General features: G+C 42.6%; 1 protein-coding gene across 2 annotated transcripts in view; it reads right to left on the bottom strand.

Annotated features, from left to right (window-relative positions):
* The window catches only part of LOC115052943 (chloride channel protein 2), a 94,188-nt gene that overhangs the window by 11,772 nt on the left and 56,638 nt on the right, over window positions 1-25,778 (bottom strand). Inside the window, exons 12-20 of one of the 2 annotated variants that reach the window (XM_029517438.1) lie at window positions 25,511-25,666; window positions 18,665-18,734; window positions 17,958-18,068; window positions 15,519-15,732; window positions 11,309-11,442; window positions 10,088-10,278; window positions 8,148-8,259; window positions 6,355-6,425; window positions 5,847-5,921 (exon numbers count right to left, since the gene is read on the bottom strand). In XM_029517438.1, coding sequence (XP_029373298.1) covers window positions 5,847-5,921; window positions 6,355-6,425; window positions 8,148-8,259; window positions 10,088-10,278; window positions 11,309-11,442; window positions 15,519-15,732; window positions 17,958-18,068; window positions 18,665-18,734; window positions 25,511-25,666 — 1,134 coding nt within the window. The remainder of the gene's footprint in view (window positions 1-5,846; window positions 5,922-6,354; window positions 6,426-8,147; window positions 8,260-10,087; window positions 10,279-11,308; window positions 11,443-15,518; window positions 15,733-17,957; window positions 18,069-18,664; window positions 18,735-25,510; window positions 25,667-25,778) is intronic. The other variant, XM_029517439.1, reaches the window with a different exon arrangement.

Genomic DNA, 25,778 nt, shown 5'->3' on the forward strand with positions numbered 1-25,778 from the left:
GAAGAATCTTGATGCTAAATTCAGCTGCGAAAAAAATGCATAAATCATCAACAACAAAAAAAAATAATAATAAAAATAAAAATAAAAATAAGAGCATCATCAGTATATTGTTAAAAAGTTCCATGTGCAGCTGTGAGAAAAACATTTTATCGCCAACTTTGCTGAACAGGATTTAATTTGAAGAACACAAACCAGTAAAAAAAAAAATAAATAAAAAAAATAGAAATCCCAGAATGGTAATATTTAGAAAATACATATCATTCCAGTTGAATGTGTTAGCATGTTAGCATGTTAGCATCCACTTAGAGTCGATGAGGCAGGAGGGAATAGTGAGGTCAGTTTGGTGCCAAAGGAAACATGTTAGGAGCACTAAAGTCAGAGTTTTCAGGTAAAAACAAAAACAGATTAAAGCACACTGATCATTTTTCATAGAAAGTTGCCAGAGTGTTTATTTTTTTTTAAAACAGCTGAGTTTGTGAGCGTAATCTGGGAATCGGACTGTAATGTGTAATCCTCTGTGTGACAGTTTAACTGATCAGACAGGCTGCTGCTGCCAACAAAGACAACGACAACAACAAAATGGTTGCAACAATAACTACTTATCAATCGTGTGCAGGTGATGCTGGCTGCCGCATCAGAGTATCTGATTGGTCATTGGATGATGCAGCTCTGGGGAAACAGGAAATCTCTGCTGTGGATATAATATGTGCGAGCACAGACCGAGCTCACCGGCTACAACTCTGAAAACGTGAGATTTTATGAGCCACGGTCGTCAAAAGGCAAAATCTCTTTTTAATAACGACACCGCGATGAAGTCCTGACGCACAAAGTATCGACTATCAATCATCCAATCGGCCCGCCGTCAAAACAAATTACAGTCAGTGTGTCACCCTCCAGATAAGTTCACCATCTCTCCTGTGCATCTCCGCTGTGTTGTCTGAAATTATTCAGGAAATGAAAACTTCATCCTGTCCCCTGAATATTCTTCCTATCAGATACCTGAAGGGCATTTTTAGAGGAATCACTCGACCCTGATTACTTTAATAATTACTGCCCTCTTTCAAAACTCATCCTTCTTGCATCTTTCAGTTGTAAAAGAAAAAAAAAAAAAGATTTTAATATCGTGATGCACAAACCTCCATGTAAACCGTCTTTTCAGTTGGTTTCGCCTCGACTGGGATGAACCAGCTCAGTGTGACTTCATCAATTTGGAACCAGCGTTTTTCAAAACGAACGATTCGCAACTGCCTCGATTTTACTCCTTCACACACAGGTGAAGCTTTGAAATGGCCCAAAAAATCTAGTCTGATAATTTAATGTACGGTTGCATTATGTTTGCTTTCATTTGTGAGAAATGGAATTTCCCATCTAAGGGTCAGAGGTGCTAATTGTAATAATCCCAAAGGCATCAGTTCGGTCACGAACACTTAATGTTTATTTCAGCTCTGTCTGTAATAGAAGAAATAAACTGGACTGAATATGAGCTGCTCATGAGACAAAGTGCAGCTGGATCCCAAAAACACTGATGTGTCTAATTGGACTCAGAGATGTCACAGAGACTTGCCTCATTATCTCTGTGCATCAGCGATAATTCTGCAGTTTGCAATTTAGCAATTTTCATTCATCAAAATCATTGCAATCATTCCTTTTTACTCATTTGCACTCTCTTTGCGTTCATCCCTAATTTGCTCTTACATCTGCTCTTCTTCCATCATTTCTTTTGACTGCTGTTTATGGTGACAGTATGAAACCAGTTTCATATTTCATTTTTTTTTTTTTTTAAATTCAGCCGAACATACCAGCACTTTAACGCAACTTTTCTTTTCAAGTCAGAGCATTCCCACACAAGTGTGCAAGTGTGTAAGTGTGTCAACGCCCAACGTCATAAAGAAACAAAAGACATAAAAAAAAAGAATAGAGAAGTGACATGCCAAAAAAAAAAAATGGAGCCCACGAGCCATCATAAATAAAGCATGGATGCATTACGAAGACGCAAGAGTAGGAAAAATAATGAGAAAAACAGTGAGGAGAGACCGAGAGGCTGGGCGAAACAGAAGACTGATGTCATTTACCCCCACATCAGTATTTCACAGCGTAGATGGCGGGACGGAGGTGGCGAGGAGGCGGAGGGGAAGCAGGTACAAAAATGGCAGGGAAGACTTTATAAAGAAAAAAAAATGGACAAAGAGTGTGAAACAGAGCTGCAGACATTAAACTGGATCTGGAAAAAAAAAAGACTGAAGGCAGCTGAAGGAGGGAAAAAGGAGGGAGCAATAACTTGATTTCTCCTCCACCACGGGGGCGTAAACTCTGAGGTCTTGGGAGGAAAGAAAATTGATACATTTATTCATCTGTATTTCTTCTCGGGCCCTCTGAGTCCCTGCAGACTCTGAGAAAAGCTATAATGAGCATCGCTCTCTGCCACGTACTCTAACACACTACTGAATGTTAATAACTCCTGATGACAAAGAAACAGGCCCGCTGGCTTATGCTACTGTAAGTGCGTGCACACACACACACACACACACACACCGAGCACTACAAGGGTTCATTACTAATTAGCTCACTCGAAGGCAATAGTGACTAACATGCCTCTCGGCCCACTTAACAGCTAAAATTCATCGCACTTATACACCATCTGTCTCAGCACTGACCTCCTCGTGGGTGCTCTCAACAAATCACTGGACTTCATTATATTGAATCCAGCTTTGGACGGCCATCGGCAGCCTTGGCGTCCACTAATTAATGTTAAACACTAACAATTTGTGTGTGTGTGTGTCTATAGGGCATAAATAATAATCTGACATGGTGAGGTTAGTTTGTCACTTTTTTTTTTTTTATCCTGCTGCAGCCTGAAGCTCAGGTTTGGTTTCAAGTGTTGTCAGAAAGTAAAAAAAAAAAAAAAAAAACAAGAACACACAACAAACAAACAAAAAATAAACATCCGTTTTAAAATATAATATTACTATGGGATTGAATTTGTGATATGTTATCCAAATGAACTGCAGGCAAAGAAATGTAAACACTAAATAAATAAATGTACTGATGATGAATAAAACTGAGAATCCCCAGTTAATTAATAAATATATTGGAAACAAGGTCTTTGTCTGTATGAGGATATGATTTGATGAAAAAAAAAACAAAAACCCAAACGGTGGTGCCTTCAAACTGGATCAATTTATACCCCAAACACCAATAAAGCATCGACTAATATTAAATAGCTGCAGGAGGTTTTTATTGAGTCTGCTCAGAGTTACAGTGTTCTCTGTGAAATGTCACACTGCAGCTCATCTTTCAGGATTTTACCGTCTCAAAATGGGCCTCTGTGCCACGCAAGCTTCCCAAATCTGCACCTGAACCTGTAATTGATGCTGGTAATATTGTTCACAGCGGCCCGACTCAGACGAGGAATTAAAAAGTTTCTGAATTTATGAGACAAATTCCAGTTCGGGGGCAAATGTTGGATAATTTGCAGAGATTTTTTTTTATTTATTCATTTTTCTCACAGAACAGCAGGTTTGTGACAGATTATCATCAAAAAGCACCGATGCATTTGTTGCAAATCACGAAAGGCCTCATTTAACTCGAGTCCTGTGTGGATCGAGATTTATTTCTCTAATGGACCTAACTAATAGGCTCCGTGAGAGACGCCTTTTCACCAGAATAATGCCCCAAACTGTGGCAAATTACTTTAATTCATTTCAAATGAAAACTTTTTAGAACTTCTAACTTTAAACTTAAAAGTTTCTGAACGTTAAAAAAAATAAAAGTTGCACCTGTCGGGCCGATCGGTTTCAGCTGGCAGTGCAAACGTGACCTCAGAGACAGACGGACCATATAACAAGTTTCTCTGGTGTAAGCCAGCCTCTTTGGTCCAAACACAAGCACTGTGGTGTCACGCTGTGAAATACACCCCTCAGGGTTCACATTTTATGGCACCAAAAATGAGAAAACAAAAAACAAAACTCTCTGTTATTAATGTTGTACTTTTTCTCTGGGAAAGTGTCATAACACTGCACGGACTGTGTTAAAGAGCCAGAGCGCTTTTCTGTCGCTGCTGTTCGGAGTTAGGTGTTTGAAAAATAAGGCTCAAAACCCTCAGAGATCCATTCGAAGGTAACAGAGAATGATTTGAGCAGCCGATGCTGTCAGTGTTTTCCCGTAGTTACCAACAAGACGGAGAGTGCTCACGGTGTAATTTATTAGCTGTGCACCTCGAGGCCCGAAGCAACAGATGAAGAATGATCTGACACTGCTCTGTGTTTGTGAATGATTGAAAATGTGTACAATTGTCAATCAATAATTGTCAGTGACGTGAAACTAATGGAGCCCTTTTAAAGTGCCTCAGGTCTAAAACATTAATAGTGTTAATAGAGTTACGCTGACGCAGTGAATGAAAATCTGATGCAGGCGTCGGGGACAGACAAACATTCAGCTCGCTGGCTAACATCAGATGTTTATTTATTTTCAGACAACTTCAGAATGTGAATGTTTTATGTAAATGCCACTTGAAGTTAAATAAATGTACTATTGACTAACATTAAGGTACTAAAATTAAACCAGTTGATTCCTGGAGGACAGTTTCTGGTGTGAATGAAGCACTGAGTGATGAATTGCAAATCTGTGACGGTGTAAAAGAAAAAACAAGGATCCACCGAGTGCAACTTTTATCGAAATAAAAGTGAAAGCAAAAGAAGAAATGTGGAGAACGTGCTCACCCCAAAGAAACTCTTTAAGCTGGGTGGTGGCTCCTAGTGAATGAAACGACATCACACGTGATGAATGAGGAACAAGTTCAGGAGGATTTGAGAACTTGAGCTTCAGATTAGAGATAAATCACCGATGCCAAACGTGTCAGCGCATCTTGTATGATTATTTATCGCTGAATAGTGTCTGAATTTATTTTAGTAACGTGATCATTGGTCATGCAACGCCGGATGATCTTTGTGTCTCGTCATTTGTCATCATTCATAATCAGACACTTGTTTCATTGATTGACATGCATCGCAGCGGGAGTGTGTAATCGGACAGCGCGGGGCCGAGGGGGCGGATCCCAGTTTGTGGCGATCCTTCCCAGGACTTCTCATGAATCATCATTTCATCTGAGCTGCTGCTTCAAACACCTGCCTGGTCCTGATGAGGAGATATGAGGCTCCCGTTCTTTCACCGATTATGAGGAATGCGACGGGACTTTGGGGGTTGCTCCAGGAACAGGCTGGGGCCCACTCCTGGAGGCATGACCTCGGGTGACACGGCTGATGATGGACAGCACAACATGCTCGGTTGAACAGCCTCGTCCTCGTGAGCCACTCGCCCATAACTCAACCAGATTTTGACTGCAAGCTGACTATAGCTGGATAAAATCAGAAATAATGAAAGAAGAAACTGCTATTTAAAAAAAAAAAAAAAAAGAAGAAAAAAAAGGCTAAATTCAGTAATTGGGAAGCTCAGTGGAAGAACGTCCCCGTTAAATGTGCAGGAGGTTACAGAAGCATTGGCTGCATCATTGGCAGCGTTGCATCGTCATCAGGTGGCCTCCATGACCTCTACTGCACACAGGACCAGCAGCTCTAATGAAGATAAATGGATGCGTGTCTTAGCTAATAGCATAGACCGCTGGAGGCAGAGGAAGGTCAGCAGGGGGGCTTTCAGCTCGGACGAGGAGGAGGGTGTTCAACGCTTTTTTACGGCACAATGGCACGGACGGGCTTTTGGCTGAGCCTGGCCATCGGCGTTTGGGATTAGCCCTGGGATGTGATGACGGGGTGACAATCAGTTGATTGGCTGATGAACCTGTTGCCGGGCGGATTCCAGGCATTTGGGAATCCCCTTTCGGTGGGTCTTACCACGACAGATATCCTGACTCGTTTGGACGGCTTCCTGAGCTCAGGAGATGTGGGGCTCTCCATGTTGTTGTTTTTCTTCCAGGGGGCGATCAGAAACAAGCACACAACATTAACAACAACCTCAACGTCAGTCCGACTTTGCAAACAGCAGAAACTTCTTTGCAAAGCCATTTTGACATGAGCAAACTTCTGGAGGGGGAATTTTATTTATTTATTTTTTTTTTTACTGAAACCTTATTTCTATGAACCAACTCATTAGCAGGATGGTAGAGGAGCGGGGATTTTCTTTAAAGCCTCGCAGGGTGCAAGACTGAGACGAAGTGAGAAATGTTTTATATTGAGGCCAACTGTGTGTGTGTGTGTGTCTGTTTGTGTGGGAGGTGCTGTACTGTAGAGCGTGAAGGACTGTATGTGAGAGATAGCGCAGGCCTGTGTGGGTGAACGACAGGATGTGAGCCGCCGTCAGTGTGCATGTTCCTCGGTGTACTCGAGGATGTGACTCTCTCACCTCCAGGCCTTCTGCGTCTGGGCTGGCACAGAACAGGTTCTTTAAAGCGATGCCCGAATTATCAACTGGGCCTGAAAGGGAGAGAGGGAGAGAGAGAGAGAGAGAGACATTCAGAACAGTGAAAGTGTCACAGATCTCTGCTCTCCATCTGTTAGATAATCTCGCGCCGTCTGTTTGCAGACCTCATCTTTCTGGTCTCGTCTAAACAAGTGTTACAACAACAGTCGGACCCGGAGCCCTGACGACAAATCCGGAGAAAAACAAGATCTTGGTTTTCTGCAGCTCTTCACCGAGATTCACTGACACACAACTAAACATATTCAAAGCTACACACGACAACTACAGTTTTACCTGAGCTGGCGAAGACCGCAGAGGGAAAGGAAGGAAGACTTACAGGCATACACAGGCGTCATTAGTAGGATACTGGAGAGGTGAAGGAGGGAGAAAGAAATCCTCCTTTCAACGAGAGCTGACGGGTACCTTCACATGAAAAAAGGTTGCTTGAGCCTGCACAAATCACAAAATGCTGAAAATCCTGCTGTTAGCTCGGGGAGGATAATTAGTTCTTGGTGCTAAAAGATGTTGTGCGCTCTTCACGTGTGCGGCAGCCAAACAGCAGGATGTTCGTCTGTGTTTCTGTCATAATAACTCATCCCCTCCTGCTGGCTGGGGGACCGTCCGTGTGTTCACATAGAACTTCCTGCAGAGCCAACTTTTTTGCCACGTATCAGATAGCACGATCAAACTGTGATGCAACTGGCAACCGGTACGCCGCAATTTGACATCCAGAGCGTTCACAGAGACACAAAACGTGATAAATGCTGCATCGAACTGGCTCATTTACATGTTTAAAAGAAGAAAAGTTTTCCCAGCTGACACAAAAGCTGGAAAAGTGCAAGTATTTGCAGCCCATGTGTTGTGAAATTTGTCTACTTGCATCCTCTTTCTGAAGTTTCAGGGCCTTGAGGGCCACCGTAGATTCTCAGTGCAGCTTCTGGGTACAAACTTATCTACCACGTTGCTTCTGCATCCGTATGACCGGCACGGAGCGACAAACACTCAAAAATGATAAAGAATGGAGTAGGCTAACAAAAAAAGATGTCCGGACCTCCATCAGTTTTGAGACACAATGGACATTTAATGGACATCTGAAAAATCCAGTGGTGCTGAGACTCTGGGTCTTGTTAGGAAAATGGACAAATGGATGAACCAAATATAAATAACACAGAGAAGTGAGCAGACCAAACCTGAGGAGCAGATGAGTTTTGTGTTTTTTCTGTTCTCAGCTGTGACCAGAAACTGAGACAGATCTGAATAAACAGATAAATAATAAGAAGAAACTCACACGCATACTGAGAGACCAGAGTCTGGCACCGAGTCGAGTGGACACAAACAAACAGAACAGACAAACCAGAGAAAACAAACTCTCAGTTCTGCCAACAAGCTGAGGCGGACAGAGTGACGCCTCCTGCTGCACTGCAGCCCGAAGACAGACAGAAGAAATCACTACGATTACTGGAAACCAAATCGGAACAATGAAAATGATTCTGCATTCACGCTGAATGGTGGTACGAGGGGAAAATGTCAATGTGTGAAGAGTGTGTGTTGATGCTGAGATGGACAGAGTGATTTTACTTAGAGGGAAACAGAGAGCGGGGGGGCAGTCTAAGAGGTGCTCTCAGCGTTATTTGACTTTAGAGACAGAGAGCCCATTACAGACACTCCTTCTGGATCTATTAAATCTCTTTTCCTTCTTGATTGCATCATCTGTCTGCTGTGTGTGTGCGTCTTACTGTTGGGGATCTCGGTGGGTCGCTCCACCACTGAGGATCTCTTCAGGGCAGGTTTCAGCGGCTTCTGAGGAACCGGACGAGTCGGACTGAAGGATGACTCGTCGGTAGAGATCTGCGAGCACAAATACACACACACAGACACACAAAGATATGAAACAGCACTGCTTAGAAGATCAACCCCTCTGCCTCTCGGTGCGAACTCATTAGACAAATGGATGCACTTCAGCAGAGTGATGAGATGGAAGGAAATCAAAAGAGGGAAAGAGGCGAAACCAAAAGAAAGGAAGAAACAAGAAACAGCTGGAGCTGAGAGTTAAAAGACAAATTCTCATGTTGGCCTTGATCTAAAATTTCAAGACTTCAATGAATTTCATGCTGGCATTTCCATGACCTAAAACATTTTTGGTTTTGGGTTATGTTAATAGTTTTCTGAAGAAGACGTAGAAGCCCTTTTTAGTTTTAGCCATTAAACAGTTCACAGATCAAATGATTGTGTGGAATTAATTAAAATTCTGCACATTTGTTGATTCAGTGTTCCTGATACATGAGGCTTGTATTGTTCTTTGATATTGTACACCAGCGAGCTGGAGTTTCTGAAAACTTTCTTTTTTAGTACATCCGCTTTAAAAGCATAACAGAGGAAACTAAGACGAGATGAGTTTGTTGAAGGTTTGTCACTGCGCGAAACGACACATATTACTACGCTGACGGTTACAGTACATGGCCAGAAGGGGAACCATTTTGAAAGCAGAGACGCCATGAAAGAGGCCAAGATGGTGTGAAGTTGGAGAAATTAAGAAAAGAAGAAAGATAAAGTAAATGAGCATCACACATCGACGCCTCGGGGCGCTCTACTCAGCCGCTCGCTGCGAACAGACGAAATGGAAATGAAGACGGGCCGAAGAGATAAATCCACGTTTGGAGCAGCAGAGAATGATCATCTCCGATCCGCACACACACACTGAACCTCATACAGTGTCCTTATCTCTGTTATTGATGGCTTAAATAAGACACGTTAATGCCCCGAGCTACTATCAAGCTGCCGCACACAGCAGCTTCCCTTCCCCCCGTTTAAGGAGGAGTCCTCGTGTTTTAAGTATTTCCTCCACGGGGTCGTGCAACAGATACCGCAGCTTCATCAATTATTCAAGCCCCCCCCCACTTCACATTCATTGTGTCGAGGATTCAATTTAAAATGGATAAAACTGCCGTTCAACGATTTACACTCAAGAGTCCAAACTGACAAAGTGAAAACGTGTTCAGACTCTTTGTGGCGGCTCCGAACTGCGTTCAGGTTTATCTTCCAGATGTGTCAAGATTTTGATTGGAGGCAAAACAAAGATAGAAACCAAACTGTGAAGTCAAGGGAAGTCTCTGTGGATCTGATGAAGACGTTCAGATCAGATCAAAAAGGGGAAAAACCACCAGGGAGCTTCTCCAGCGACGCGGTCTGAATATCGCCTCATCAGATCTTACGATGTGTGTTATGTTTGAGTCGTCAGTTGGTGAAATACAAAGTTAATTTGATGAGCTCGTCCTTTTATATTATTTGACAAATCCATCTTCATTTAAAGACCCTGAAAGAGTCTTTTCACTATGAGCTCAGGGGTCCGATAGGAAAGTGACAGCTGTTTTTGTGGGTTTTCTCCTGATTGGTCTTAGGTGGGCTGAACAACACACAGGATGTTTGTTCACTGGTCCTCACTTGGTTGTATACACTTTATGTTACAGTGAAATATTATAATGAATCTTTCTTTTCTGTTAATAAACATGGTGGCCTTCGTAGGAGTAACGCTGCCGTTCTATTTCATTTGTTTTCATCAGGATGATGTCTCGTAAACAAATTTGCACTTGCACATGATTAATGTCAGCAGGCATGATTCAGCGAAGCCCGACGTGTTTCCATGTGTCCAGATGTTGCAGCTGTGACGAGCCCTCACCTGGAAGCGAACCTCCTGACTGATCCGCTGGCTTTCGTCCTCGCTGCCGGGGTTCGACACGACCGACATGAGCTTTTTCTCAGCCGCCGCTCGCTCCCTGATGTACTCCAGACGTCTGGGGCGACCGAGCTGCTGGGAGAGCAGTGACTGGAGCTGGGCCCGCTCGATGGAGCCCAGCAGGATCATGGACTCTTGGAGGAGGAGACACAAAGGAAAGGACAGGAGAGAGGGGAGATGAGAAATAGATGAGCGGGAGAGTGCAGGAGACTCCAAACATGCTGCAGAGAGATCAGCTGAGTTACATAACAGGAGCCCAGAATGCAGTGGATGTGTGAGTCTGTACGTGTGTGTGTGTGTGTGTGTGTGTGTGTGTGCAGACGGGTGGCAGCTTGCTTGCTTGCTTTAATTGCCTTTGTGACAGTACTTGCTGATTATGTATTTGGTTAAATGCTGGAGCTAATTGTTCCTGCACGATTACATAATTGAGGTAGTGTCGGAATAACAACTCTGCACTTCAGTGAGGCGGCAGCGGCGGCGGCGGCGGCGAGCTCGGCCCCCATCAACGAGCTGCGCTGCGGCAAGTTCCTCAATCAGTCAATCACTATAATGAGAAAGAACGCCAAGGCTGCCAGAATTTCTTTTTGGTACTTAGAGGAAGAGAAGCTCGGTCCAACAGCATCGAATGCAGACATCAATCAACACAACACACTGCATTCACTCAGCATCTTGAAATGATCTGCAAAGTCTTTATTTCATCAAGCGAAGGGATTTTAGATTTATTGGAATTGCTCTTCGGCATTCACGCAGCCAACATCTTTGCTCATCCCACTTACCTGCCCACACCACTACTTTTATAAACTCACGCCTCGTGGTCTCCTTTGTGTTATGTGCTCGTTGTATTATTTGTTTACGGTTCTGTCATGACTCCAGAGTGAGATTGTTACAGACGGTCACAAAAACAACGTGTAGTGAAGAGATTTTTAAGCTGCATTTCTTGTTAGAAAGTTGCTTTACAAATACCGTTTTTTGTTATCAGTATTTTTCTGATCATTCGTTTGAAGTCACATTTATGACCATCAATTCGTGTCCAGGTGCTTTATGCTCAGTTTTTGGTCCCTGTCAATATATTTATCACAAATGATACTTAAACCTAACATAATTTAAATGAAATTAAAATGTCACAAATGCTTTCTAATGCATCTGGGGGTGCTTGTGTCTCACCAGCTGTCTCCACCAGCGCCAAGGTCTTGAGGTGGCCCGTCAGCAGGACGTTGTGTAGATCTCTGTAGCAGCAGTTGAGAGTGATGTATCGCACATCCCGCACCATAATGTCTTCCACACGAATATTATACTTCCTGAAATTAAAAAAAGGAGTTTCAAAACAGGTTAATAAGATGAGAAACAGAAAGATGGGGCCATTAAAGTATCAGGTAACCTTTCCCTGAGGAGTCTGAGCTTACAGCCTGCTGACTTTCAGAAATGTGCATCGACTCCGATGCCCTGGCAGTATTTCTGTCTGATGAACTATGACCTCGCTTACTCTGCACCGACCTATAACTGATTTTCCTTCATGAGCGTGTGTACAGTGGAGGGGATAAGCGGCCGAGCGGATCTGGCCTCAGCAGAACCACACACCCCGTTACCCAGCCATAAACACTCAGCTCTCCCTTCCTGCCTGCGCTCGCCAAAAACCTGCAAACACGACAGCAGTCAAACCCCCGCTGCCGTGCCAGAACACGAGCTCCAGCCAGCCCCTCCACTCCTCGTCGCAGTGACAACTCAATACACTGACCTCTGGTGAAATACAAAGTCAATTTGATGACCATCCCCCACAGAAGACCAGTTTAGTTTAGGATCCTTATTGTCCCTGTTGGCTTTAGTGGGATTCTGGGCTACAGCAGAATCCTGCAGAAAGGCAGAAACTCTCTGCAGGTCCTCACGATAGTACGCTCGAATGCATCAAACAAAGTGAAACAAGAAGATTCTGCAAATCCCCCAGTAAAGTTTGGATATTAAAATTGGTGTAGTGGTTGAATGATTCCTCAGGTTGGGAAATGCTTCAAACAACTTGCTCATCTTCCCAAAGCAGAACAGGCCACAGATCTCTGAAGCTGTTTGACCTCAAGCGGAGGAAGTCAGGAAGCTCAAAATCATCCAGTTCGTCTGTAATTCCTCTGAATGCTGAGCTCAGTGTCCGTCCGTGCAGAAAGTGTTGGGGCGAATACAGATACTTTGAAAAATCAAAACTTCACCCTTGAAGGAAGCAGCTTTTTCCCTGATGAACTGGCAGCCTTTTTTAATTTGCTAGTGGATCTAAGAGAATAATGTGATGCATGCCTCTGAACTGACCACAACTGCTGCCGACACTAATTTCCCTCAAGATATCAAAGGTAGCTGATGAAATCTGATTGGTCTCCCTTAATTGGACCACCCAACCACCCGCAAAGTCCGGCTGATACCTCTGATCTGTTCGATGTATCGTGCTTTCATCCTCAGCTTATAGATCTGAGCCGAGAAAAACAGTTACATGGTTAGAAATCCAGGCTCATAGATCATCCATGTTGTCCAGAGCAGGGAGGAGAGGCTTGGAGCATTGGAGGGTGGGGATTTAGTTGTTGGGGTGGGGGGTGGGGGTGGGGGGGGTGTGTGTTTGTAATGAGCCAGAGAAAATGTGATCATCCCCTGTGGCTTCGCTCGCTGTCAGACGAGAAAGCAGACTGCAGAAGGTTCAACACGCTGTAATTGGCCGTTATGAAATGCTAAGAAACACAGAAACAAATGACTGTGCGCACACAGACACACACGCAGACACACACGCAGGCTGATGTTACGTAATTGTTCACAGACTTCTTTCTAACGCTGAAGGGGAGAAGACAAGAGACTGATCGAAGACAAAAAAAAAAAAAAAAGGAGGAGGTGGAGAAGGTTTCATGTGCTACTGGGTATGATTAGAGAGGAGTGTGTACCAGAATATCTGGAGTGGAAATGTGTGTGTGTGTCTGTGTGTGTGCGTGTGCGTGTGTGTGTGTGCGTGTGTGGGGGTTTGTATCTACAAACTCTATGTAAAAATAAAAGATAAGAAATCCAATTCTCTCCTTGACAGCGTGGGTGTGTGAGCAAATGTTCATGACATCATATGTGTGTCTCGCATGGCAGGCGTTGCATGTTACATGTATCTGTGTGTGTGTGTGTGTGTGTGTGTGTGTGTCGTGGGTGGACGGTTGTGTGGGTGTGAGATGGATAATTTCCAGTTTGAATGGAAAAAAAAAAAAAAAAAAAAACATTCAGCTTGCGGGGGCACGCTACCTACAGTGTCTCATTTCCATCCCTCAGCCTCCTCCTCCGCTCTCCTATGCTGCAGCAGCATAACAGACACACACACACACACACGATGAATTTGAGTCGCTCTGCAGAAAGCCTTTCATGTGTGTGTGTGTGTATTTTATCAAATATAGATGATTCAATATTTGCGTGGGTGTTTGTGTGTGTGTGGGCTGTAAGGAGGGAATTCCTGACCGTTTCTCCATCATCTGTACGTTTCTGCAGCTTTAGACATTTTCGAAATGTGTCATTGTGCCGAGGTAATTTGATATTTTCTTGGTGATGGACGATCGTGCCCATTCGTTTTTCCACTTTGCACGCACGCAGACGAGGAAGCACAATGAAGTCGGACAGTTTCTCAATCATGTTTCAGCCCGGGCGACTTTTCACATTTGGAAAATGGGTGTATCATTAAATATAAACGACTTCTTTGTTGCTCCACGATTGATGGTCAGATTGTGTTGCTCTCAGACACATGACACACTAATTACTTTTCAAATGTACCTGGCTCAAATGTGTCGAAATTAGTTGGACTGTTAATATTTGATGATGTTATGAGAACCGTAAGAACAGAATCGTAGTTAATGTAGTTTAGGCCGTTCGGTCGGTGAACACACTGAGGCTGAACTCTTCGCCTAAAGGATTCTAAATGCATTCTGAATTACTTTCTTTGGAGCGGCGCCGAAAACAAGCAAACTTAATAATCTACGTAATTACCCCCTATGGTGCATGCATACAGCCGTTTAGTACGGCAATCACAGCGCACACCAACACCAGACACACATTTCACACAGCAGCAAAGCGTATTCTTTTTTTTCCCGTGTTGTTGTCGTCGTCTTCTTCGTTACTTCCGACACAGTACGACTTGGCTCAGCTCCCTGAACTCAACAGCTGCATCTCTGCTCAGAGGCAGAATCCAGTGAAGTACGGCTCCAACAGGTGGATCCCTCATGGCTCAATACTTCCCAGGATTCACTGTGCGCCGCTAATTAAAATTTTATGGGAACAAAGCACGTCAGTAGAAAGTCTGAGGATTAGAGTTTTGTGTCTAAGTGTAAGGCACTACTTCCTCTGACAACCTCAGCCCGAGGTACAAAGGGCTGAAAACAGTAAGGGCCAAGTCCTCTGGAGGATCCAACCCGCTCAGAAGCGACTATGAGCTGGCAGCAGAGACGACGTGGATGGTGTGGGTCGCTGGAGGAAGCTCAAGGAAGAGACAAACTCCTTTGTGGGGGGCCGCGATGAACAGATGGAGGGTGAAATAAAAACTTCCCTCATTGCTCCTAATTTGTGAATGATGCACCCAAACTATTATCTCCACCTACTGATTTGCCAACATCCATAACAATAATTGCTTCCAAACAATTAAATGAAAAGTGCTTCAGTACGGCTCCAGTGAACTCGGAGGACACAAAGCAGCTGGTGACCTCATTCAGTATTTGGTGTTTTACATAAATCATCAATAGGCGGTGATATTTAAAAGCCACGGAGCGCTGAGCCATCGAGCCAGGCAGCTCCACCTACATTTATCTTTTAGCAAAGCAAATTCCACCTCCAACCCTCATGTTCTCTGAAAGTAAGAGAATGTCCTATTTGGAGTTGAAACACCTGAATCAACAGCAGTATTGAAAGCCATTAAAACTCACTGTGCATTCAGCTACTATTAAACTATTAAAACATTAAGGCTGGGAACATACACAGTTTTTTTTTTTATTTTAAGCCATTATGTAACTTATTATCCTTCCACAGTGAAAGGAACAAACCTCTGCAGAGTAAAACTTTCAGTAACACTCGTCTGAGGTACTGCACACTAAACTTTCATTTGCATACACTTCCTGCATTTAAGCCGCACAACTGTGAGGACTTCGGCATTAAGATTTGATGCAGACATTTGTGGTTATTGGATGAATAACCACCTGACTTTGTATTTAGGACAAACAGCAGGGAATTCAGTTTATTGGAGAAAACGTTGGTATTAATTAAACCTTTGATTGCTATTTTTCTTATTTCCTCAATGTATCTTCAAACCTTGTTTAGATTTTTAAAGTGTCATTTCTCTTGACATGTTGCGTTAGTTGCTGCTCTATCAATCGACGTTAGCGGTACGTACTCGTGGTGCCCCCAGCCGAGCTCTGGAAGGTACGGCAGCTTCTTGATGCGGATGATGGAGTCGTAGAGGGACGGCTGCAGGGACTGGGCCACGGCGTTGGCCAGGATCACCGCTATCATCACCGGTAGGATGTGGGAGATCTGGCCCGTCAGCTCAAACACGATGACCGCGGTGGACACGGTGTGGGTGACCGCTCCTGACAAGGCCGCCGCACCTTTTCGGGGAAGGAGACAGTGCAGAAGAGCAGATCAGGTCTGGAGCTATCTTGAAGGGTTTCGAGGACATCGTCTCTCTAAATGGGAGACAGTTAGCTCAATAAAAACAACTAAATATCTTGACAAGATGTTGAGATTTCTCACCAGACCTGGAATAAGGTAGAGTTTTTTCAGAATGAAACTACTTTCCTCCTCATTTACACTCTGTAGATGGATGTCCACAAAAAGCTTATAACACGTTAACCCTCGTAAAGTCTGCGAGGAGGTGACTTTAAACTAAGTAACTGTAGCATTAGCCGAACTTCACGACGTCAACGTTTCCAAGCAAAAGAGATACGTGTGAAAATAGAAACTTAGTAGTGTGAATGCAGACTTAGTGGTTTCTTTAAAAGATAAATATCTACACAGTAAACTGACGTAAAGTGAACATATACAAATACAACACAGTGTATTATTACAGCAAACTCCACCTCCTCCTCCTATATCAGTAAGAAGGTGCACAAGAATAAGAACGCGATAGAAAATGATGTATATAAGTAGTGTGTGATTTTCTGACTTTTTATTACTGCTGTAAGATGAATGTCTAAGACGCTGAAATAATTGCTGACATGTTTTTAAATATCACATTTAATTTTATGGACCTTTACTGGCCCAGAAATGTATAAAAACAAACAACAAAACAAAAAGGCTCATCAGCATCGTTTTCACATGCACAGAGTGGGTGGTAGGACTCCTCAGTTATACTCCTGCCAGAACAGGAAGTCAATATTTGTAACAATCTGTTCAATAGCAGAGCGTTTTACAATATTTACAATATATGTACATGCACTATTATCGATCCCATCCATAAAACCCTACTTCAACTTGAAAAGCCATTTCAGAGTTATCACCCAGTTATAGGTTTCCTTCAGCAGACTGAGCAGCCTCTCTCTTTTATAAACCCAGATTCACCATCTTCTCCTCTCATAAACTCAACCGGCAAAAATCTACTTATTCGGATAATTCAATACAAAAGAGAAACTCAATATTTCCCCTTCTCAGTAAAGTTGTTGTAAGGAGGAAAAAAAAAAACAAAATAATATCAAAGCTGCATTAACGCAGCCGGAGAAGCCCGAGCTGACCTGAGCAGAGAAAATGGATGAGTCCAATCCGACAAATGAGATGAACACCGAAGTAAAAAAAAAGAAAAGGAAAGAATAAAAGGATTAAAATAAAGTGAAAAGAGACAGATGATGGGTAAGAGAGTCTACAAAAGGCAGGTTTCACTGCCCTGTCTGCTAAGTTAATTAAGTCTGTGTGTGTCTGCTCAGCCTCCTTAGATTAATGATGCTGCCGCCGCCGCCCGGCCCAACGTTTAGTCCTTAAAGCGAGCTCCGCCGCGAGTTTTAAGAGGCTCATCTGTGAAGGACTGAGTCATCAGCACAGCTGTCAACAAGTGGCACAACACTGCATCTCATTCGACGCACAACTTCAGGTAGGATGGAAGTGATGCGGTGAAGAAGGGACAGCTGGAGTCCACAAGTCGAGAATACTTTTTTTTTACTTTAAAAACATTTCACTTTCATCATGTAATGTGAAAATCAGCACTTCGCCTGATCTGTTGTTTTTTTTTTTAAGACTGTGCTGTGCTTTTATTGGAATTTGAATAATTTATTTGAATTTTATTTGATATCTAAAGGAACAGTTGCTCTCTGCTGATTACTCGATTTCTACAGCATCACAAACAGAAATCAAGGGTTGGACGTTGGATGAAGCTGTGGGCAAAGCTGAGGGTGGCGACTGTTTGGCGGTGACATCGAAAAGTCACAGAAGTCCTGATGACTCATTCTAAGGCTGGTCCATGGATTGCACATTTCGATACACATCCAGCACTAAACTAAAAAAAAAAAAAATGGTTTCGTCAGCCACTGTGTCTGAAACTGAAACTCTTTTGTTCATTCTGATCTGTTAATCGTGTGAATTTAACTCTCTCCACAGTTCGAGTCTGATCATTATCCTACGTCTAAACTTGGAGCTGTGAACTGTCGGAAATATTCACCTTTATTAATTTTGAATGAGCGGCTGAAAACGAAAAGGTAAAAGTGATCACTTATGAATGAGAAATATATTTGTAGTTACTGCAGAAGTCGCAGAGGGCAAAACCCAAAAGGTCAAAGGTCTGAATGTGACAGTAAAACTGAACAAATACTAAAAAAAAAATAAAGCCATCGTCTCTTTAACTTACCCACGACAGCGTAGCCTCCTGGCACTATCGGGTAGATGGTGCCATCTGTGTGAATGCCATCTGGGAACCAGGCTGCCATGCTTTCTCCAACCAGACGACCAAAAGCTGCCCCTACAACACAAACACAGACACACAAACACAAAAAAAGTGTGTGATATTTTAACATCGCCTTTCTATAGCTGCAGATCAGACAGCTCAGCGTTTGAAGATAATTACCAAACAGCTCAGGAACCTAATGAAGCTTTTGGCTTGCTTGTCTGCAAATATTTTGCTGAGAGTTAAATGAGATGATAAGGCTCTCACATTTAACTTAGGTTATCAAGATAACGTAATCTGGTTCTGTCCAATGCTAAATAAAATAATAAAATAATAGTGCGAAAATATTCTCACATTACAGGTAGCATCCATTTATCTCAACTTAAAACAGCTAAAAATAAAAACACTTCCTTCAGTTTGTCTGATTCTGCTTTTTGAAGAGGTTGTTAAATGTGTTAAAAAGTAAACTGTAAGAAAATGTAAGACACCGTTCCTGTCTACAGTAACTTTATATTTACTGTACAGACACAAGAGCAGCATTTTCATTTATCTCTCGGCTGTTGACTTTTTTCTTCCAGAGGATGCTGACAGGAACTTTACTGATAACTTAAACGACTTCTTTGTGACACTTTTCTCCCGAACTCACGCACACATGGCCGTTCTCTTCTTACCGATAACGAACACCGGCATGAAGGCTCCGCAGGGCACCGGGATGGTGGTGGCCAGGGCGGACATCCAGAACTGAAAAAAATAAAAAGGAAGAACAGGGTGGCATTTCAATTAGCTTCACGAAGTAGCCAAGCTGAGTCCTGCACCAGCAGTGAGGAGGCGGTTAGATTGAGCTGTCACTTTCACTCCTCATTTGACAAAGACCCTGAAATGAACCCTGGGTAATGAGCGGTCTCTGCCGATTGGCCAACACTGCGTCAGGCGAGCGGAAGAGACTGCTAATCAGGAAAGACAAACAAAAAAGCGGGGAAACGTCACCACTGACAATGTGCGAGCATTGTTGGAAGGTTTTTGTGTGCTCTTATGTTCAAATCGATGTGAATCTGCCATCTAAGAAGAAAGAAAATGTCTGATGAGCTGCGGCTCTTCAGGTGACAACTTCATCTCTCCACTGGTTGTGCTGGCGTGACACCCTGTGTGCGGTGTGACTCTTCGTCAGGGCAGCTTGGTCCAGACTTCAGATGCCAACTAAACTGAGCATTTGTATAAAAGTTTGTCTGATTCAACGGATATGGACTGTGGGTTGATTGTTCCAGATGGCACTCGACACTTCCCGCCTCTTTTGCCCGTTAACGTTTACAAAATGAAAAAGAAAATTTTTTTCTTTTTTTTTTTTTTAAAGCAGGCTATATTCTTTTAACAGTCTCCAAAAAAAAAAAAAAAAAAAAATCCATCAAACATCCTCACTTACACCAAGAAGGTCACATTACACATAACACCTGCTCTTAAATCACTGCTCTGGCTTCCTGGGAGTCAAAAGATCGATTTTAAAATCCTGCTGCTGGTCTTGGGCCTAAATACCTAAGAGACCTCCCAGTCCCCTACGAGGCATCCAGACTTCTGCAAGACGGGCCTGAAAACATTCTTATTTACTGCTGCGATCACAAAGTCTTACCAGTATTACTGCTAAGTATTACAATCACTTTTTTGTCATGTATTTGTTATAAATATTTAGTTTTAAGCACCCTGAAATGCTGAATGTACAAATGGTGCGATACAAATAAAGTTCAGATTCAGATTCAGACAACTTTATTTGTCCTAAAAGGCAATTCAGTGCAATGAAAGTTGCCTTCAAAACAACAGTTGTCATCCACTCAGCATGTTTCATGTTTGATTTCTGTTTTGTTTTATAGGTTAAAGACGTGCAACCAAGCTGGAAGTTTTATTTCTCTACTGTATCTTAGAGTGACAACAGGATCAGAGGTGAGAATATCAAACATCAAAATGTTCTCAAACTGACACTGAGGCAAAATTTGGAAGCACCCGAGCAAACTGAAAATCGATTCAGAAATGAATAGAAATGAGGAAAAAGGAGCCATCAGGGGAGGTGAACTCCAGAAGTCAATTATTCTCATGAGAGCTGAAATATCTACTAGACCAGATCTGTAATCATCCAAAGTCACTTTTCAAAGAAAATGTGACGAACATTCACTCCCCGTCTCCGCCGGTCCACACGTCCGAGCGCCTTGGAGCCAGACGCTGAGCCACAAATTACCCCTGATGATGTAACGGCCTGAGTGTGAATGTGTGAGTCATGGCGTGCAGAGCGTCGAGCGGTCGTTAGGAGAAGAAAAGCGTTGCACAAACTCTAAGGCCCGTTTTACATTCAGTGTTTGGATGCACACAATAAAAAGGCAGAATCAGCATATTGTACAAGCCATTACACAAACCTCATTGATGTAATAATCTCCTGGTTTCAAATAGACTTTTTAATTACACTCACTCCTCCGTCTCTCCCTCCGTCCCTCCCATTGTCTCCCATTCCCTCCATCTCCTCTCGCTCCCTCTGCTCCGTCTATAGTTAGCTGTAATTAAGGCCGGCTGCCGAGGTGAAGTAATGGATCTCCTTCCGTAACCTTACACTGCCGCCGTTTTCACACCTCACACAGATATATGTGCGCACAGGCACACACACACACACAATTTCTTAGTGCTGAGCACAGTCGGATGTCAGGGAGTAGAAGACACACAACCAGCTGAATACACAAAATAAGCCTCATGGGACTAAGACACAATCATTCTCCTTCTCCCGGCTGGAACAACGTACATAAGAGCTGAAAGATTTAACGGATGGAGGAACTCATAACACGAGTTTAACTTCGTTACAGAGGTCATGAACTCAGGATGGAGTGTGTCTGTGTGTGTCTGTGTCCTGAGGGTAGCTCTGGGACATAACCTCAAAACCACACTGAGGGGAGACCAGTGGGATCCAATTCAGCTGTAAATTTACAGCCATCCCATAAACTCCAACCGAGAGCAAATGTTCAGCAAAGCTGGAACAGGCAGCCGTCACAGTGTGTGTAATAATCTAATTAACACGCAGAAACACGTACTCAGACACATCTGGCGAAGAAACACGGAAAGATTCAGGCTAAAATAAAAGACAGCAACAAAATGGAAATGCATATATAATATAATAAATGTAACATTCCAGGTTATTTTATTGCATTACACAGAAAAGAAACAGCTGTCTTCTGATTTGTTCATCACTTGTTTCAGATATCTATATTTCAAACATCAGAAAACTTTAGATGAACTTTAAGGAATCCAAAGCATCTCTGTTTTATTTCCATCATGTGTTCCCTAAGTTAGAGTTTCCTCCACGCAGCGTCTATAAGAGCACAGCAGTGTCTTAAAATAAATGTTTGATTGTGTCAGCGTTGTGTTTATGTGCTCACTGTGGAAATTCTTCATTACAGATGAAAGTAATTCAGATGTAACGACGGAGGAATCAGTAATGTGCTCCGTCTGTGAAAATACCCGATTCAGGACGTAACTGACGGCTTTTATGGTACATCGACTTCAAAAATCTTATTTCTATATCTTTTATCGATGTAATACAACATAATGGTGCTACAGACAAAAATTGTGTCCCATGTCACAATATCTGTCAAAAATAATTGGATTCCAAAGTCCATTCTGCACTTTAACTTATGAAAATGTGGAATTGTGTTTTCTGCTGCATGCTTTAACAGAAGGAGCAATAAGAATGGAAAAATCACCTCATTCAAACCTGTGTTTTAAGAAATCTTCACTTTCTGGAGCCAAAAATAATAAAGTGGTGAACCTGCAGGTAGGGCTGCTTCAGATTTTGGGGTTCTCTAACCTTTGCTGGGTTTTATAATTATGAACTATCATCCTGCTGACATATTGTTCGTGCGTCCTCATTTAAAAACAGAAAAACAGTCAACGTGTGGCATTTTGGTGGAGTCTCCTGTGAATACTGATGCTCTGAGCTCTTCAGGGCGGCCTTTGTGATGAAGTCACTCTGACTTTTTATTAATACTTCTTTAGCCGTGGACTTTTATGCACTTTTTATTATATTGTAGTTGCCATAAAAACGCGGATGTGAAGTGAGTCACTGCGACCTTGACTCTGCTCTTTCCAACACAATGATGATAAAATACAGCATAAAACCAAACACAGAGCAAAACAACAGCGTGACCATTTTCCATCGTATATACGGAAATAATCTACATCTCCTCCTGACTGAGGCTTATTTACTATGAAGGAAAAAAAACAGGTGGGTCATTTTCACGCCTGATTTCTTAAAAAGACAAAACAAAACAACTTCGAATTGGCATAATATAAGAGTGCAACTGAGAGTTTTGGATTTAACACATTAGCCTTTCCAGAGATATTTCGATTTCCTTTTATTTTGTCTATGACTATTTATATCCTCCTTGCCATTGCTTCATCCAATTCTTTGAAGCAGCAGTGACTCACTAGCCTCCCGGGGGAATCATTAATTTTTCATCTAATCTGATCTAATCTACTAAGTGTACATCTCGCCGAGGTAGACCATAACCATCAAAATTTATGATTATCTGCGACCTCCAATTGAAAGAGGGGTTTCGATAAACCGTCGCAGGAAGCAGGAAGATTGTCGGGTCGTTGCTTTCAAACCGTCCGCCAAGAAGAAGTGAACCAGGAAACTTCTCACATGAGAAGCTGCATTAAAATCCCATTAAAATTTTCTTAATGACCCGCATGAATTCTGACGGTAGCTTTAATGAGACTTGCAGCATAAGTTATAGAGCTGCTTCAGGGCTAAACTATTTTAGAAGAGAAAATAATTAAAGTCAGTCAATATATGTGGCCAGTAGACGTGGTTTAAACACAGCTGAATTTTTTTTATATATAATAATTGGATTCAAGTTTTGGGCCCCGAGTTCTGTTTCAGCCAAAACTGATGGAGGAAACTTCAGTCAAATTAAACATTAAAGTGCCTTCATTATCAAATTGTTGCTCGAATTTACTTTAACTGCACTCGTGAACTAATTTAGTGGTCGACGCTGGCTGTAATACGTCTGTAAGGACACAATTTGTCTCTTCGATGGAGGATTTATATTTTTCATCTATCGAGATGCTCTTTAATCGTTCCATTTCCATTATTTTTCTTGGTGCCAAAGACTGAAGACAATAACTCAGCTATAGGATTTAACTCAGGGTGCTTGCGTCGGGCCAATCATGACAAAATATTATGTAAATTATGAGTGATGAAGACTGTTCATTTTTTCTTTGATAATCATAAGACGACTCGAGTTTGTACAAGTCTTAATTTTCTCCTGCAGCTGGTGACCGACCATGAAACAGAAATAAGAAAGACGGCCAATCGGAGCTTCATCAGCGGAGTGTAAATGAGAAAAGCTGCATTTTCGTGTTTCATAAGACACTTAAGAAACAGAGAAGCAGACCAAGTTCTGCTGAATACTGACCAATAACCAACAGACGTGAAGATTTATTTCATTTTGGAAACTTACTGTGCAGTTTACAGTGTTAATGTTAGCACTGTTAAAGGTTTCTCTTGCATTTTTCGTGGTAAAAAAGTGACGCTTTATTCTTCATATTGTTACTACAACTGGATTTTTCTTCATATTGTTACTGAAACTGTTGCACGACAAGTTCGAGACCTATTATGATCTAGATTGTTTGTTGTTAATCAAATTCTAACATTTCAATTTTAGAAATTAGCTAAAAATAGACGACGAGGAGAGCATAAGTGAGGCACGGGGGAGGCGTGAAGGATACTCAGGTCAAGTGTATCAGCTGTGACGCACAATCCAGGATATTTATATTCTATGTCATTTTTTTAGTCGCCGGAGAGCTTTCTGTGCTTCTGTGTGTCACATTCAGAGGACGGTCTACCGCCCGGGGGCCTCGTTGGACCCTCAGGGGCCCTAATTCTATTCCCGCTCCAATTACAATCCTGCCAGCTTTGTGTCGCTCTCTCACACACACTGATACACAACAGAGGACTTTCTCGGGCTGGAGGACACACACAGAGAAACACACCTGTATTAATAAACCCATTCCTCACCGAGAGCTGTTGATGTGCATAATTGCGCTCCACTAAAAATAGAATTTAACCAGCAGGCAGACCAAATTAGATTGTGTGTTAAAAAATGACAGATACACAGAAACTTCCTCAGGAAAGGAGTAACGACCTTTACACAAAGAAACTATTTTTTACTTCATGATGAAGTTTAAGCATTCATCCGCCATGAAATGACTCAGCTTCAACATTTTCCGATTACGTCACGAGGAAGCGTTTACAGCTGAACAACTATAACTTTCAGCAGAAATCTGGTGACTAAAAATGTTTAAGTGGTGATGAGACAAACGAAGATGGGGACGTTTGACCGTCAGATTCCAGTCAAGTCACTCACGAGTCTGCGCTGACGAATGTGTTTATACTTTTCTCTACTTTTACTCGGGTCTGGAACTCGTCTGGTTTCGGAACCTGCAGACGAAAACGCCACGTCCTGGGCACCTTTTATCTTGAAAGGTTAGCAGCTGGAACGGGAGCCTTCGTCAAGTTTCGCCATGAAAAGGAGCTTCAAGACAAGATGGCTGCCGCGTGGAATAAAAGAACTGCTCATTACGGAGAAGGAAAGGGAGAGGAGCAATCACCCCTTTTGAAAATCACCAGGCTGAATCCAGGAAAACCAAAAGGCTGTAATTAGACAGAGCCATTACAGCCTGACTTTGAATGCTGGGTGTGTGTCATGTAAGATTGCGGTGTGTGTCTCTCTCTCTGTGTATGTGTGTGTGTTACTCTATGTGAGTGAGAGAGAGAGAGAGAAGGGGCGTGAGACAGCGCATGCCCACAGATGTTGAGAGAAACTCGATGACATTTCTGCAGGTGGGTGATTAAAGTTAGAATAGAGTGTGTGTGTGTGTGTCGTTACAATGAATATGTGTATGTATAAGAAGTGCTGCATCTGTCTTTTGTGTTTTTCATGCATAAATGCAACAGCATGCCCCCCCCCCTCTGTGGTGGACATCACACTGAGAGGAATAACACTGAAAGCTATGAGATCATTTTTGCTGAAGGACACACACACACACACACACACACACACACATTTCTAACCTTTCAAATCCCTTTTGGGCTCTAATTGAATTTAGCTGTCAGCATTTGCACCAAATTAGAGTGATAAATATTATCGACATTTTGCTGGCTGATAAGATAGATGAGCAACAGAAGATACGACGCATTGATTAAACACTGAAATATCTATTCATACATGCTGTACAGAGAAGAGTCTTTGACAGAGCAGCGTTGAAGACACGGAACAGAAGAATGAAATGATTTATTTCATTCATCTTTTTTAATAAAAACAAATGTTTGCTCAGAAATGGAACCAGCTGCTGCAGCCCAGCCTCACTTAGGACGCAGCGATGATGTCTGATAATTCCCTCATGAACCCAAATTTTCTGTAGTTTGGATCAAAATCCTGATCATTGGTTTATTTTCAGCCATATTAATTTTAATCACCACCCACCTTCATGACGATGAAGAGGACCAGCGTGACGAAGACGTTGACCTGCGGGTGTTTCCAGGCCTGGGAGTGTCCGATGTAGTCGAACTCTTCAGCTATGCCCTGCTTGGCCCAGGTCCGGTTGTCCAGTAAGGTGACCAGAGACTCCTTCTGGGTGAGCTACAGGAAGTCATTCATCAATATCAACGGAATGGAAAACACGAAAAAACCACTGCGTTGGTCTGGATGTCAGTCATTCATCCAGTGAACATTCACTGAGTTTAAGGTCAGT

This window comes from Echeneis naucrates, chromosome 13 (genome assembly GCF_900963305.1).
Source record: "Echeneis naucrates chromosome 13, fEcheNa1.1, whole genome shotgun sequence".
Taxonomy (NCBI): domain Eukaryota; kingdom Metazoa; phylum Chordata; class Actinopteri; order Carangiformes; family Echeneidae; genus Echeneis; species Echeneis naucrates.